General features: G+C 39.9%; 1 protein-coding gene across 7 annotated transcripts in view; it reads left to right on the plus strand.

The window, feature by feature from the left end:
* Positions 1 to 14,154, plus strand: part of DISC1 (DISC1 scaffold protein) — a 164,384-nt gene that overhangs the window by 61,367 nt on the left and 88,863 nt on the right. For 6 of the 7 annotated variants that reach the window (XM_080997684.1, XM_080997683.1, XM_080997688.1 and 3 more), the window contains one exon: positions 388 to 576. The exons of the other annotated variant lie outside the window; for it this stretch is intronic. In XM_080997684.1, coding sequence (XP_080853810.1) covers positions 388 to 576 — 189 coding nt within the window. The remainder of the gene's footprint in view (positions 1 to 387; positions 577 to 14,154) is intronic. 7 annotated transcript variants of the gene reach the window in all.

Consider the following 14,154-nt stretch of genomic DNA (forward strand, 5'->3'; position numbering starts at 1 on the left):
GTGATGGATTGCTGGGTAATGATCCAGTCAGCATGCAATTATTTGTTAATCTAAAAAAAAATTACATACTGACCAGATCATTACCCTGCATTCCATCACCTTTAAAAAAAAACCTAAGTAGCAGTTTGGTAACCTGAATGAAAAAATAATAATCAAATTAGGTTACTGCTGTTTATATGGGCAGTATAGGTACGAGGAAATGGAAATCAGTGGACATAGGGAAAATGTGTTTACTACAAATTTTATTTCATTTTCACTGCTCAGGTTTTAGCTCCTGTATGAACGATTAGCTATTAATTTCTTTTAGTAAGCTCCTTGAGGTTGTCTATTATTTGTTTCTTCTCTGTCTTCCTCTGTCTCTCTAATGCCCCTCCAATGAATCCACAGGAGGTAATTTCCGTACGGCTAGAGACCTTGTAGAAGAAATTAAGTCGTTAACAGCTGAAAGAGAGCGACTGGAGGGACTTCTCAACGAATGGTTCACGCTGAGTGCCAAAAATGTCCAAAAATTAGAGAGAATGAAAGAAGGTTACAAGAGAATGAAGGAAGAAATGGCGCAAGGGGAGTCTGCTTTTGGTAAGTGGAGCAGTTGGCCAGCTGTTGGGGTGACAGAAGCCTGGCATTTCCTGGGCTATGTGTCATTCAGTATCCTGCCTGAACTGATGAGCAGCCATCTAATTTATATGACATAAGAATAGTTATTTTGATGGGCAATTCTGGCAGACCATTTGATATATATTAGATTGAATGTGCTGTCAGCCTCGGAGTTTGTCATTCTTGAGGGGTATTTTTTCCCCTGGCGTTGTGTATGCTGATGATGTAGCAGGCTTTGAGTTGATTTCCTCTTGCTTATTTTTTGCATAGCCTCCTGTGGTGAAAAGCCTGCTAACTGACAGTGAGAATGTCTCTGCGTTCATAGCTCCTGCATAATTTAATAGTGCTCTGCACATAGAATTGTGCATGCTTCAGTTTTAATCCATAGGAAATATAAGATCCCGCATGCCCAGGAAGAAAACTGTCTAGCATCATTGGGTTTTTGTTTTCTAAGCATGTTGTGTAAGGATGTAATCCACAGCATGTGTAATGTTTTGAAAGCAATAAGTCTTTATTTACCTGAAAGATTAAGATTTTGCCAGTTTAGTGACTAGAACTGTCCTGAAAAGGTAAACATGGTTGAGATTATTATTAATCACATTGAAACTAGGAAATATTTTTCATGTGTTGACACGGAGCTTATTTTAAACCACAGGCTTGGCTTTGACAGGACTCCCACACCAGAGCAGGTAACTGAGAGGCAAGCAATGTGGCTAAGATGGCTGAAAGTAGGCATACCTGAACCAACCAGAGATAGGTTGAGGTGGTTGTTGTTTAGTCGTTTAGTCGTGTCTGACTCTTCGTGACCCCATGGACCAGAGCACGCCAGGCACTCCTGTCTTCCACTGCCTCTCGCAGTTTGGTCAAACTCATGCTGGTAGCTTTGAGAACCCTGTCCAACCATCTCGTCCTCTGTCGTGCCCTTCTCCTTGTGCCCTCCATCTTTCCCAACATCAGGGTCTTTTCCAGGGAGTCTTCTCTTCTCATGAGGTGGCCAAAGTATTGGAGCCTCAGCTTCAGGATCTGTCCTTCCAGTGAGCACTCAGGGCTGAATAGGCTGAGGCTCCAATACTTTGGCCACCTCATGAGAAGAGAAGACTCCCTGGAAAGGACCCTGATGTTGCCAGTACCAAAGAGGAAAGAGCTAGCCATTGGGCTAAACTGTACTGGATGTTTATCATATAGTTTATGCTTGTGTTCAAGCTTTTCTTTCACCAGTGGTGGTGCTGGTCTTTAATCCTTTTGCCTCCCCTTCCAACTTTTGATACTGATTTCCTTCCCTGCCCACACCTGCAATTTGCAGTGGGGGAAAAAGATCCAATTGGAGTTAACCCCACCCACATCCAAGTTGCAACCCAGATTGGGACCCTGCTCTGGAAATCTTTGAAGCAAACAGCTTGCACTCAAGCTGATGATAATTGCTGTGTATAGTTTGCCCCATAGATGTGTAAAAGTTATGGCTTAGATAGCTAAGCATTTATTGGTCTGACATCACTTTGTTTTATGTTAGGGGTGGACTATGGTCCTTCAAATTTCAGCAGCGCCCTGTGTGAGGCCAAAATTTGCCCCCCAACCTGCTTCTCCCCTCCCGTTCTGCTTAATTCACTATGTCACAGTTGTGACAGCCTGTGCCAAGTGCGGCAGAACTGGTTGCACCATCCTAAGGGCTGCATTAACGCATGGTCAGCTCTCTGGGGACTGAAACATTGAAGTGGGTGAAGCAAAAAAAAAAAGTGTAGAAGAAATTTTGTAGGGAATCTTGCGGTGGCTGTCACAAAAACCTTTCATCATCACAACAGTGTACTTGTGAGAGTGGTCAGCAGAGGCACCATGATGATTGAGTGGCCCCAACACAACATTGCAAGGAGGCAGAGGGCAGAGCTGGGCACTCTCTGATAATTGAGATGGCCCGGTCCCCTCAAAAAACATTGCCCCCCCCAAGTGCCTTGGCCTCTTGGAGCTGGCACCTATGGTGGCCAGTGAGTTATTAAATCTTGCTAATAATAATAATAATAATAATAATAATAATAATAAATTTTATTTATATCCCGCCCTCCCCAGCCGAAGCCAGGCTCAGGGCGGCTAACAACAATAAAACAGTACAAAAGTACAGCACAAACAACACTCTAAAATCATTCATTATAAAATTAATTAATTCAAGCCACTGGCAACCATTGGGCCAGAGCTCCGCGAAGATTGCCGAGGGAGGGAGTCAGGCTGTGCCCTGGCCAAAGGCCTGGTGGAACAGCTCTGTCTTGCAGGCCCTGCGGAAAGATGTCAAGTCCCGCAGGGCCCTGGTTTCTTGTGACAGAGTGTTCCACCAGATCGGAGCCACGGCCGAAAAAGCCCTGGCTCTAGTTGAGGCCAGCCTAACTTCTCTGTGGCCTGGGACCTTCAAGATGTTTTTATTTGAAGACCGTAAGTTTCTCTGTGGGGCATACCAGGAGAGGCGGTCCCGTAGGTACGAGGGTCCTAGGCCGTATAGGGCTTTAAAGGTTAAAACCAGCACCTTAAACCTGATGCTGTACCCCACCGGGAGCCAGTGCAGCTGGTATAGCACCGGGTGAATGTGATCTCGCAGCGAAGACCCCGTAAGGAGTCTCGCTGCAGCATTCTGCACCCGCTGGAGAATAAAAATGCAGGAGTGTCACTGTGCTGTTTTCATTGGTGGTTTCCCAAGGTCCTAAAGGCAGGGGTCAGGAGAGGTTGCCCTGAGAAAACAGCATGCTATTTACAGTGATTGCTCTCTTGGTTACATGTGTGTGTGTGTGTGTGTGTGTGTGTGTGTATAGCCAGTCTCCTCCTCTTCATCCTTTTGCTGTCTAGCTCTGTTTCAGACACACATACAAACAGAATTTGCAAACTGACTTTCCTCTCGGCTTGTGCATGCATGTGCACAGCCAGTCTTCTCTTCTTCCTCTTACGCTCCTGCTCCATTTCATATAAATAATACATGTGCAGGCAGGCACACATAATTTTCCTTCCAATACATGAGGTGAAATATGAATGGAAAAACAAATGTAAAGAACTGCTTTCTGTTCTCAGCACAGAAACATAATTTTAAAAAGGGAAAGATACTGAAAAGTTGATCCATTGTTGCAATAACCATCTTTCAGAATATAGCATGGAGATTAGTTTGGTTTTCAAGTGAGTGTCTGATCACCGATAGATCTATTCTTGTTGCTAGGTAGTCTCTGTAAAAGAAAAGAATAATGTTCTGTAACATTTTGCCAAGGGTGCTGTCCTCAGATCTGTTCTCCTTTTTCTGAGATTTTACCTCCATCTGAACTTCCAAACTGCTTTTTTAAACTGCCCTAAATTTAAAATGCAGTCTGGGGATTTGATGCTGGAATCCTCACCTGCCTCAACCCCTCCAGGAAGAAACCACACACCCCAGCTCAGTTTTCCCTGTAAAGACTGTAGTGCTACATTCCCAAACTTGGGTTTGAACTCTGGGGAATTTATAAAACTGTTTTGAGGGATTCACCTTCCAAAAGGAGAAAACTTAGCAAATTTTGGATGACAGCATGCAATGCTGGCTTGTATCATTGTTTGCTTGTATCAGAGTGTCATCATCCATTGTTTAGGGTGTAACCGCATTAGAAAACACACAACAATATGTGTTGCTTCCCCCTCCCCCTTAAGATGAACCTTACATTTCTTGTAATTCTCAAGCAGTGACTACAGAGAATATGTTCTCCTGGATAATAAAGCCCAGTGGAGCACAAATTCCTCCAAGCAAATATAAATAATTAAAATGAGTGATCCCCATTTTACTCTGTTATCTACTGCATGTCTCTCTTTAGGCTATGGTAATTTGTTTAGCTCTGATTAAATTAAGCATATGATGGGTGTAACAAATTTTGTTGAAAACAAGCCTATGGTGCCTTTTAAGGATTTTTTTTTAATGAAGCTATTTGCAATATTGTTATATATATTAATGTTGTTGATCCCCCATTTGCTTTTTAAAACAAAAATACTTTATAATGGGTATATTCTTATTCTTATTCTTATTCTAAAACATCCCTACATATTTAGCTGGAAGACCTAGTTGTTGGGAATATTTCTTGAAATATTTTCTTAATATCATATGGGTAATATTTTACATTTATAGAAGCGTTCAGTGTGCTTCATTTACATGGTCTGTATAATACATACAGTAACCATATAGTGGGTCAGCGTTACCCCATTTGCAAGGATTATATTTGAGTTGACTGAGAGCTCGTTATTCACCTATTGTTGCCTAGTGATATTAGCCATATGCCAGGTTTACAGTTGTTAGGACCCATCCTACTCTGCTGATTGCAAATTGCTGTAACTGATTTTTAACATTATATTTTTATATTACTGTAATCTGTCCTCGGACCTTATGGTGAAGGGTCAGAGAGTAGAAGTAATTAATAATAATAACAATAGCCATGGGGAATCTGTGGTCCTCCAGATGTTATTAGATTTCAATTCCCATCACTCCCAGCCGCTATGCTGAATGGTAATCTAACAACATCTTGTGCATCACAAGATTTCCCATTCTTGCTATATATGAAAGTAGGATATTGGAATGCTGTGACTGAAAATGCATGAGTAGTTTTGATCTTTGGGGCAATATATGGATCACTATTACCTAAGGTCTGTGGTAACATATACATAGGCTGCAATCATATACTTGGTTTCCTGAGACTAATCCCCATTGAGCTTATGGGAGTTACTTTTGTGTGGTTGTTTATAGGATTGTGGATATACATGTATATTTGGGTTGCTGTACCTCCAGGAAGGGACGCAGGTGGCGCTGTGGGTTAAACCACAGAGCCTAGGGCTTGCTGATCAGAAGGTTGGCGGTTCGAATCCCCGCGACGGGGTGAGCTCCCGTTGCTCGGTCCCAGCTCCTGCCAACCTAGCAGTTTGAAAGCACATCAAAGTGCAAGTAGATAAATAGGTACCGCTCCAGCGGGAAGGTAAACGGTGTTTCCGTGTGCTGCTCTGGTTTGCCAGAAGCGGCTTAGTCATGCTGGCCACATGACCCGGAAGCTGTACGCCGGCTCCCTCGGCCAATAAAGCGAGATGAGCACCGCAAGCCCAGAGTCGGCCACAACTGGACCTAATGGCCAGGGGTCCCTTTACCTTTACCTCCAGGAAAACCTGGACATGTTCTCTTTTGGTGGGGTCAACATGGCCATCCAGGCGGATTTTTACATTTTAAAGGCAATGTCCGGGTTTGGGTTTTTTTGGGGGGTGGTGGTGGTTCTTTTTGGGGGGGAACACATGCATACTTAGGAGGGTGCTGTGCCTGGGAAGCAGAAGTGCCGCGGCGGAGTGAGGCCATTGCATGGAAGATCAGGTGGGAGCTGGGGTCCTGCCTTTGCTCGGGCAGGCACTGGCTCAGGCTTTGGCTATTCTGCACGCCGCAGTGGCCTCACACATGCTCTCTCCTGCATGCCTCTTTCCCTGGCTTGGGCTAGCAGTGGCTTGGGCTGTCCTCTTTTTTGCTTTTCTAGATATGGCAACCCTATGATACTTTCCTAGGTGTAAGCCCTGCTGAAGGCACTTGAACTTACTGCTTAATAAAGATGCATCAGATTGCACTGGATATTTTATTTTATTTTATTTTATTTACAAGATTGATCCAATACCTTTCCAGAAGACCAAGAATTATATAAAACACAATCACATTAAATCAAGATCAGTGTCAAATTTACTGAAATTTAGATGCAGTATTAGTTAATACTATTATGTTAAGCATTTGATGGGTGCAACAAACACTTCTGTCTAATTTTTTTAAGGTTCTTAAGTTTGTGTCATGAAAATGGAAACATTTATTAGGAAGTTTGAGCACATTCTAGTAAAGTGGTCATGGCTTGCAGCTTAACCAGTGAAGTATTGGTAGGAATGGCAGTATATAATAGCTTAATTATTCTTCTTGTCTGAAAGTTTTAATCAAATGTATAGGCTTACATTGTAGATACTGTGGGCTCAGTTCCAAAGTTTTGTAGATTGTTGAGCACTGATTATTTTGGGACCAGATTTTTTAAACAAACTGTAACACATTCAAATACATTGCCTTTTTGCAGACTCAGGTAGTTGATAAAATCTCTGCAATTCAAAGCATAAAACTTACTGTGAGTGCCAAATGGATGTGATAGCATCTGAATACACCCTCTAACAAAATTATTCTAAAAGATTTGCCTGTGGGATCTCTGCATATTTTCATACACTGATATAAGCATGAGTAGAAGGATCAAAACAGGGAAGAGTGGCTAAGCTTTCGTAACTGTTAATATTTGGCAGGCTGAGAAATGTATCAGAAAATGTAATGGACTTGAGGCTGCCTATCCATTTAATCAAGGCAATTGTGCTAAGTCCAACCCAAACTGGTATCCTTTACAATTAAAAATATTGGGATAAATGTATAACTCTAGAAATGCAAATCACTCCCAGTTAATGGAAACTGTAATTTAATATGCTCTTCTTTAGTTTAATCTAGTTTGTTTAGTTGTATATCCACAAATGAATATTTCAAAGATGCTATTTCAGATATGATAAGAGACCCATATAACTGGCTGTTGTCTGACGCCCTTCTTAGTTTTCCTTATCAGGGTGTGAGTTTTGCCTCAGTTGATTCTGAAGCCAGAGAACTCCCCAAATAATGGAAGCTTCTAATTTGTTTTAATCAAGCACACCATTGTGGGAAAGAGAGCATCATCTGTGTCCAGTAGCATCATGTGTTCATGACCCCAAATGGTGGTCTCAGTGACCTGGTTTGCATGTAACACTAAGCCAAACCATTATTTCCTTACTGTCAGCTTATGCAAGCTAAAGGTTCTGTTACCAGATCAAACACCGGGTGTAAGATAAGTCAGGCCTGCCCTGGTATCCTCTTTCCAAAGAAAACCTGTGAGGGTTCCATTTACACAACCACTAGATGTCATATTTTTCATCGTCTTCACACCAACCAATTTGGAAAGCTAAAATTTACTAAGGCGCTAATATAGAAAATTTCAGTGAATTGGATCAAATGCTTTCTCTCATCTGGTTACTATGCCAAAAGCAGGCTCTGGATCAGAGCCCTTTCTACCTGAAATGAACTCAACTTGATCTGAATGAATAATCAAAGGAATAATTATTCACAAACTTGCTGCCAAAACTGTTGGCAGGATCTAACTATCAAGATTAATGAATAAAATTGGTTTGTAGCATGAAAACCAAAGATGATCTTTCACCAGCTTGAACAAAAAATAAAATATGTTCATACACAGGATGGGCTATTGAGTGCTGTTATTAGACACAGTATACCTATCTGTAGAGTGGAAAATCTTTTGAATCTTGAATCTTTTCTTTGTTATGTAAGGAACTAGCGTGCAAGTTCAATCTTTGTATATTGATAGAAAGGCTACATTATGATCCTGGCACTCTCCAGAGTCTTTTGTGCCTGTGTGTCTTTTTTTTTAAATAATTATAAGCAATATTGAGGAACATGTACTGAAATAAATTAAAGGATGGGATAAATTACCATGAATATTAGCATCACAAATATACTAGGAGGAATAGAGATTTTAAAAGTTTTGAATGTCAAAACTAGGCCATGAGGCCAAGAAAAGTAGGAATTAGATAATTCTAAAAATTTAAACAACCACCAGAAATAGCAAGGGGTGACAACTGGCTCTGCTTAGATCACTAGGCTGGAGGAAGGGGGGTGCATATCACTATTCCCCCCTCACACACATGAGTTTTGGCTGCCATTTCTTGGCACAGGTAGAGTTATGTGTTAAATGGTGTGTTGTAAATACAGTGGTTGGTTCTCAATCTGTTCTGGAAGTCGGTTCCAAAACCAAAGCGTTCCAAAACCAAGGCATGCTTTCCCCTAGAAAGTATTGCAAAATGGATTCATCTGTTCCATACTTTTAAAAACAACTCCTAAAACAGCAATTTAACATGAATTTTACTATCTGATGAGACCATTAATCCATGAAATGAAAGCAATAATCAATGTACTGTACTATAAAAGAAATAAGACAGTATTGTAAATGATAATTTTTTTTTTTTTTTAATCTTACCTGCACAGATGATAGTTATTGTTTGGATGGGGGGGCTTTTATCCATTTCTGCAGTCACACAATTAATCAATCAGTAGCTGAACTGGGTTCCATACAGTCACAACAACAAATTAACTGAAAAAGCCTCAAAAACAAAAACACAAAATAAATAGCAAAAACAAAATCGCCAAACTTAATCCATTCCAGAAGCCCATTTGACTTTTGAAATGTTCAAAAACCAAGGCACAGCTTCTGATTGGTGCTGGTGCCACAGAAACAATAGCCAACAACCACATCGAATGTTCGGCTTCCGAAAAATGTTTGAAAACCTGAATACTTACTTCGGGGTTTTCAGCATTTGGGAACCAAGGGTTTTGAGAACCACGGTACTACTGTACATTTATCACATATCTATTTGCCTGTATATCACATACCAAATATTCACCTGATGAATCTGTTCCTGAGAGCAAGTGCCACATGCATCTCTGCCATAAAGTAGCTGCCAAAATATGTTTGTTTTTTAGGAAAATGGTTGTGGGTATAAGCCCTCATATATTTCACCCTGGGGCCCACCCTTCACTAAACACTATTGCAGGGCGATTCCCCTTTCTTTTAAATAAATCTCACACTGGGTGGATTGGTGAATTATAGTATGAAACAGAAATAGCAAAAAGCACTATTTAAAAACTACCAGTGTTAAATGATAAAAGCTTCAGGTAGACATACTTCGGAAATCTAATTTAGAACATTGATGTGAAAGAGACCAAAGAACACATTAGATATATTATTTAATTTGTTCTAATTGGTGGAAAAAATGTTGTTTTTTTAAAATGTCATTTTAACAAGTCTTTCACAAAATAACAAGCAACATTAGCAGGTTTATTTTTTTGAAGCAAGTTTAGGTGTAGGAAAGATGTGCTAAAGATTGTAGAACCATGGATATGTTGAACTTGGATTGGGGAGACCTTGGTTCAAATCCCCAGTCAACTTTATAAAGGTCAATTAGCAATCTTGAGCCTGTCGCCATCTCTAAGCATGACCTACATTAGTAGAGTTCATAAAATGGATAACCCCCTGACCACGGAGGTTTAAAGAGTAATTCTGCATGATATTCAGCATCTCAAGATTTTGCCGTGCAAACTCAATGAGTTTCCATATTTCCTGTAGTTTCTAGTACCACTGCAAGTATTCCATTTTAACCCAACTTTATAAACAGGGAAAGGTAAATGGTTCTGTTAAAATAACAAGATTAATTGCAGGTGTCCAGAAGACTTTCTCCAAATTTGTGTTTCTTAAGAGGAGAGCTGCCTCTCACTATTTAAAATGGTTGCAAATAAATGTGTGAGTGAGACTGACAGACAGGTCTTTCTGCTTTTCTATTGTTGATGCCTTACTTACTGTTACTTAGATAGAAGGAAGCAGAAGTCAAGGGAAGAGATTTAATCACATAATAATCAGGGCTAGAATTTTAAATGGGACGCATCATTAGCATGTTAATGAGTTTTCTCTCTTGATGCCAGCTGCCATGTATAAAAGGTTGCAGAAGTAATGCAGAGATGTGGCTTTGCAAAAATGTTTATCCTTTGATCAGTATATGCCTTGTGGGACAGAATCTGTGATTTTTAGAAAAATGTTTTACTTCCTTTTGAATAAACATGGTTTCAGCTCATGATTTAAATATTCAGGACACAACCAGCCCATGCGGCTAAGGACACATATCCCATTGGGACAAACAAGTTGGCATTTCTTCTGCACAAGCTCCATTAAGAGGAATTGGAGCTCATTACGTGAATCCTACCAAAAAAGTATAAGGAAGCATCTGTATCTGATGGAGTTGATTTCTGCTGTTACTTCCTTTGCCCACTTCTGTCTGGGTTGGCAATGAATCTCCTCCTAGCATTTTCAGTTCCCCAGTTTGAGGACCCACTGTGGGCTTGAGTGCTGATGTTGTCAAATGTATGAGTGTTACATATTGTCAAGAGGTGTATTTCTACCCCATACTGGGAAACTTTTCTTTCTTTTCAGTACACACAGTGTTTTAAAATTATTTAAGATGATTTAACAGAACAATCTTATTATTACATATTCATTTTTAAAATAGGTGTAGCATGCTGCAGAGTGGCTCTATTGTATAAATGCAGATTTTCAGTGGCTTAGAAATTCTGTGTGTCCTTGTGTGTGTTTCTGAATCTACACATGGTCAACAGTATCCCATCATTTCCTAGATTTTATTTTATGCTTGATGTGGGTTACCTTATGCTAAAGTGGAAAGATTATAATTCTGATTCCATCTGCCTAAATAAATCATTAAGACTAAATTGCATAGGACGCATAGCAGATGGGTTCCCATCTGAAGGCAGCAGCCTTTAGTAACATTCTTTTGACCACTTTTAATATGAGAGGGGCTGTCAACATTCCCTTGCATCTCCCCTGCAGGGGACGCATGCAGAAGAAACCATCTGAAAAGTTGTTTTGATTGCTCAAGGAGGGGTGCTTTGTAGCTTTCATCTGAAGTGTCCCAGATGAAACAGATTTTGTGAAGGCAAAGCAGCAGATAGAACTGCAGATTCACTAGGAGTTTAACCAGGATTAGAAATCTAGCTGAATAGATTTCTTATTTTAGTCCTGTATCATTATGGAAATTTTATTATGAACCAGAAGACGCACATATATGAATACATTTGTGTGATGATTAGTATTAGTAGAAAAACTCCTGCAATGGAGTTTTTTTTAGCACTGCAGAGGGTTTCAGAGCTCAATGAGAGAGCATTTTCTTGCCTGCAGAAGGTTCCAAATTCCAGGTAGTGACACTTGCTTGTGGCATTGGAGAGCCACTGTCATTCAGTGTAGACAGTACTGAGCTAGATGAATGAATGGTCTGACTCATTATAAGACAGCTTCCTGTGTTCATACAACTGAAACCAATGGCCTACTCTTATCCTGACATTAATTCTTGGTGTATTTTACCATAATGACATTTGCCATAGCCTCCTGTTGTCATGTTCAAAATGTCATATTAATTTGTATTTTTTACTAAATATACAATCACATATCCTCCATGAATAGGTCTAATCCTCTTTTAAAGCCATCCAACTTGGCATCCATCACCATTACATCTTGTGAGAGTGAATTCTATTGTTTAGCTGTGTGCTATGTGAAGCCACTGTGCCTCTTGGGCTTGCTGATCAGAAGGTCAGCTGTTCGAATCTCTGCGATGGGGTTGGTCATGCTGGCCTCATGATCCGGAAAACTGCCTGTGGACAAACACCGGCTCCCTCAGCCTGAAAGCGAGATGAGCACCACAACCCCAGAGTCGCCTTTGACTGGACTTAACCATCCAGGGGTCCTTTACCTTTTACTTTTACCTTTTATGTGAAGTACTTTATCACCCTGATGTTTATCACTTTACTGTTGCTTACATTTAATTGCATTTACCTCTTTGCTTCCCATTCACCCAGTTGAGAGAGGTCACTTTTTATTTAACCGCAATGGGGGGAAATGGTATCATCTGCAAACTACGCTACCTCACTGCTCACACCTTGTTTTAGATTATTAACGCACATGTTAAAAAGCACAGGTCCCAACACTGATCTTTGGGGAACTTTGCTTTCTATAGGCTACTTCCATTGGGAGAACTGTCCATTCCTGCTGTTGGCTTCCTGCTCCTTAACCAGGTACTAATCCATAGAAGACCCTCTCTCCTCTTATTACCTGACTTTACAACACTTTTAATGCCAAAAAAACTTGTCTAGAAACACTGTTGGATGCCAGCTCCCATTTGTCCCAGTCAGTAACAACCAGAGATGATGGGAGTTGTAGTCCCAAGAATAGCTGGAGGGCACATTGGCTTTCCTGTGCCATGTGATTCAGAATATTGCATTTTGTAGAGACATTTTCCCCATCCTGGCCCCACTACATATACATCTGAAGTATGACTAGGAATATATTAAGACCCTCCACCTCTCCTGCCAGCTTGACATCACATGCTTCCTGCCTTCATCATAATGTAGCAAGACACATTAAAGTAATCATTATCCCTTAATTTCTGTATAGGATTATCCAGACATGTAGCAGACCTAATGTTAGCACTCTATTACCCTGCCCTGCCCTCCATTATCTGCTGTTAGATATTGTGAGGCCAAAATCCCTTTTCATGAGAACAGGTTGATGTGCCTTCTTGTTCTAGGTGAAATCCCCATTTGTCCCTTCGTGCTTAAATGAGCTATATTTTAATTTGCTTGGACTATTATAAAAAACCATCAAGGAAAATATAGGTTTTTTTAGTAGAATTCTTAATGGTGATCATTTGACTAACTTATTTATCCCCCCCTTTTTTGCACAAATTTCTTCCTTTTTTTTTTTACAGTGGTATGGTAAACTAGAAACTTAGACATAGGATGTGATGAAGTGATCACAACCACCAGAGGGGAGGTTGGAAAAAGAAGAAGATAAAACCAAATTCCAAAAATTAACATTGCATCCTTTACTATAGTTTTGTTCAAATTAGCTCGCAGCTTGCTTTTAATTCTAATGATAGTATGTTTCTGAATGAGTATTTTTTAATTCTTGCAAGAATATAATTCACTATAATGAGAATAATGATGACCCCACACTAATACATAACTCTAGTCCCAGTTGTTGCATATATGATGCCTGCTACTGACTGTGGATTTAAAATCTCTGGAACAAATTACAAAACTAAATTATAGTTAATAGGAACATGTTTTTTAAAATTGGTAGGTGGTGGCAAGAAACAACCCCTTTAGTAATTTTAGTATGCTCACATTATAAATGCCACTGGCTCTCCCCAAGATATAAACCTAAGAAAAATTCACACCTGACCCAACGAGTTCTATGTCAAGGTTAACAGAATTGTGCACATTTTAGCCTGACAGGGAAATTGCTTTTTTGCCTGAATGAAAATGTGATAGTTTTCTGGGATATGAAATTTCATCTTTATGCTGACTGGAAAGATTATGAAACATCAGCTAGAGGCATGAAAGTCAAGGCCAAAAGAAACCCATGGGATACTTCCTTATGTTATAAGTATAATACAAGATGTCCATTTTATGAAAAAAATGGTATTGGGTTTCATTCCCACTGACGGCTTCCCAGCAAGGAGCTGGGCCTTGCTTCAAGTTTGTAGAATGCCTTTCACACATGTTTCTTAAACCACAGAGGTTTTAATAATATGAAAGCTTTTTTTTTTTTTTTATAATCATATTTATTAAAATTTCCAATAATAACAGAATAAAGAAGATAGAAAAGATAAAGAAAAAAAAGAAAGAAAAGAGACCAATTTTAAACCCTTATTTTCATAACCTTCTTTCTGGGACTCCCTCCTTCCCCTCCCGACTGTATTCCCCTTTCCCTACGTTGGTTCCACAAGTTCTCATTCCCAATTTAACCTAATATGTTATGCCTAATAGCCAATTTAAATTACAATCTTAACATCACTCTTCACCTTTAACAAAATAGAACAAAGATTTTTTCCCCCCAAATCTACCCCGTTTCCTTCCACGAATTCCCCCTT

The sequence above is a fragment of the Podarcis pityusensis genome (genome assembly GCF_964106645.2).
Source record: "Podarcis pityusensis genome assembly, chromosome: 3".
Taxonomy (NCBI): Eukaryota; Metazoa; Chordata; class Lepidosauria; order Squamata; family Lacertidae; genus Podarcis; species Podarcis pityusensis.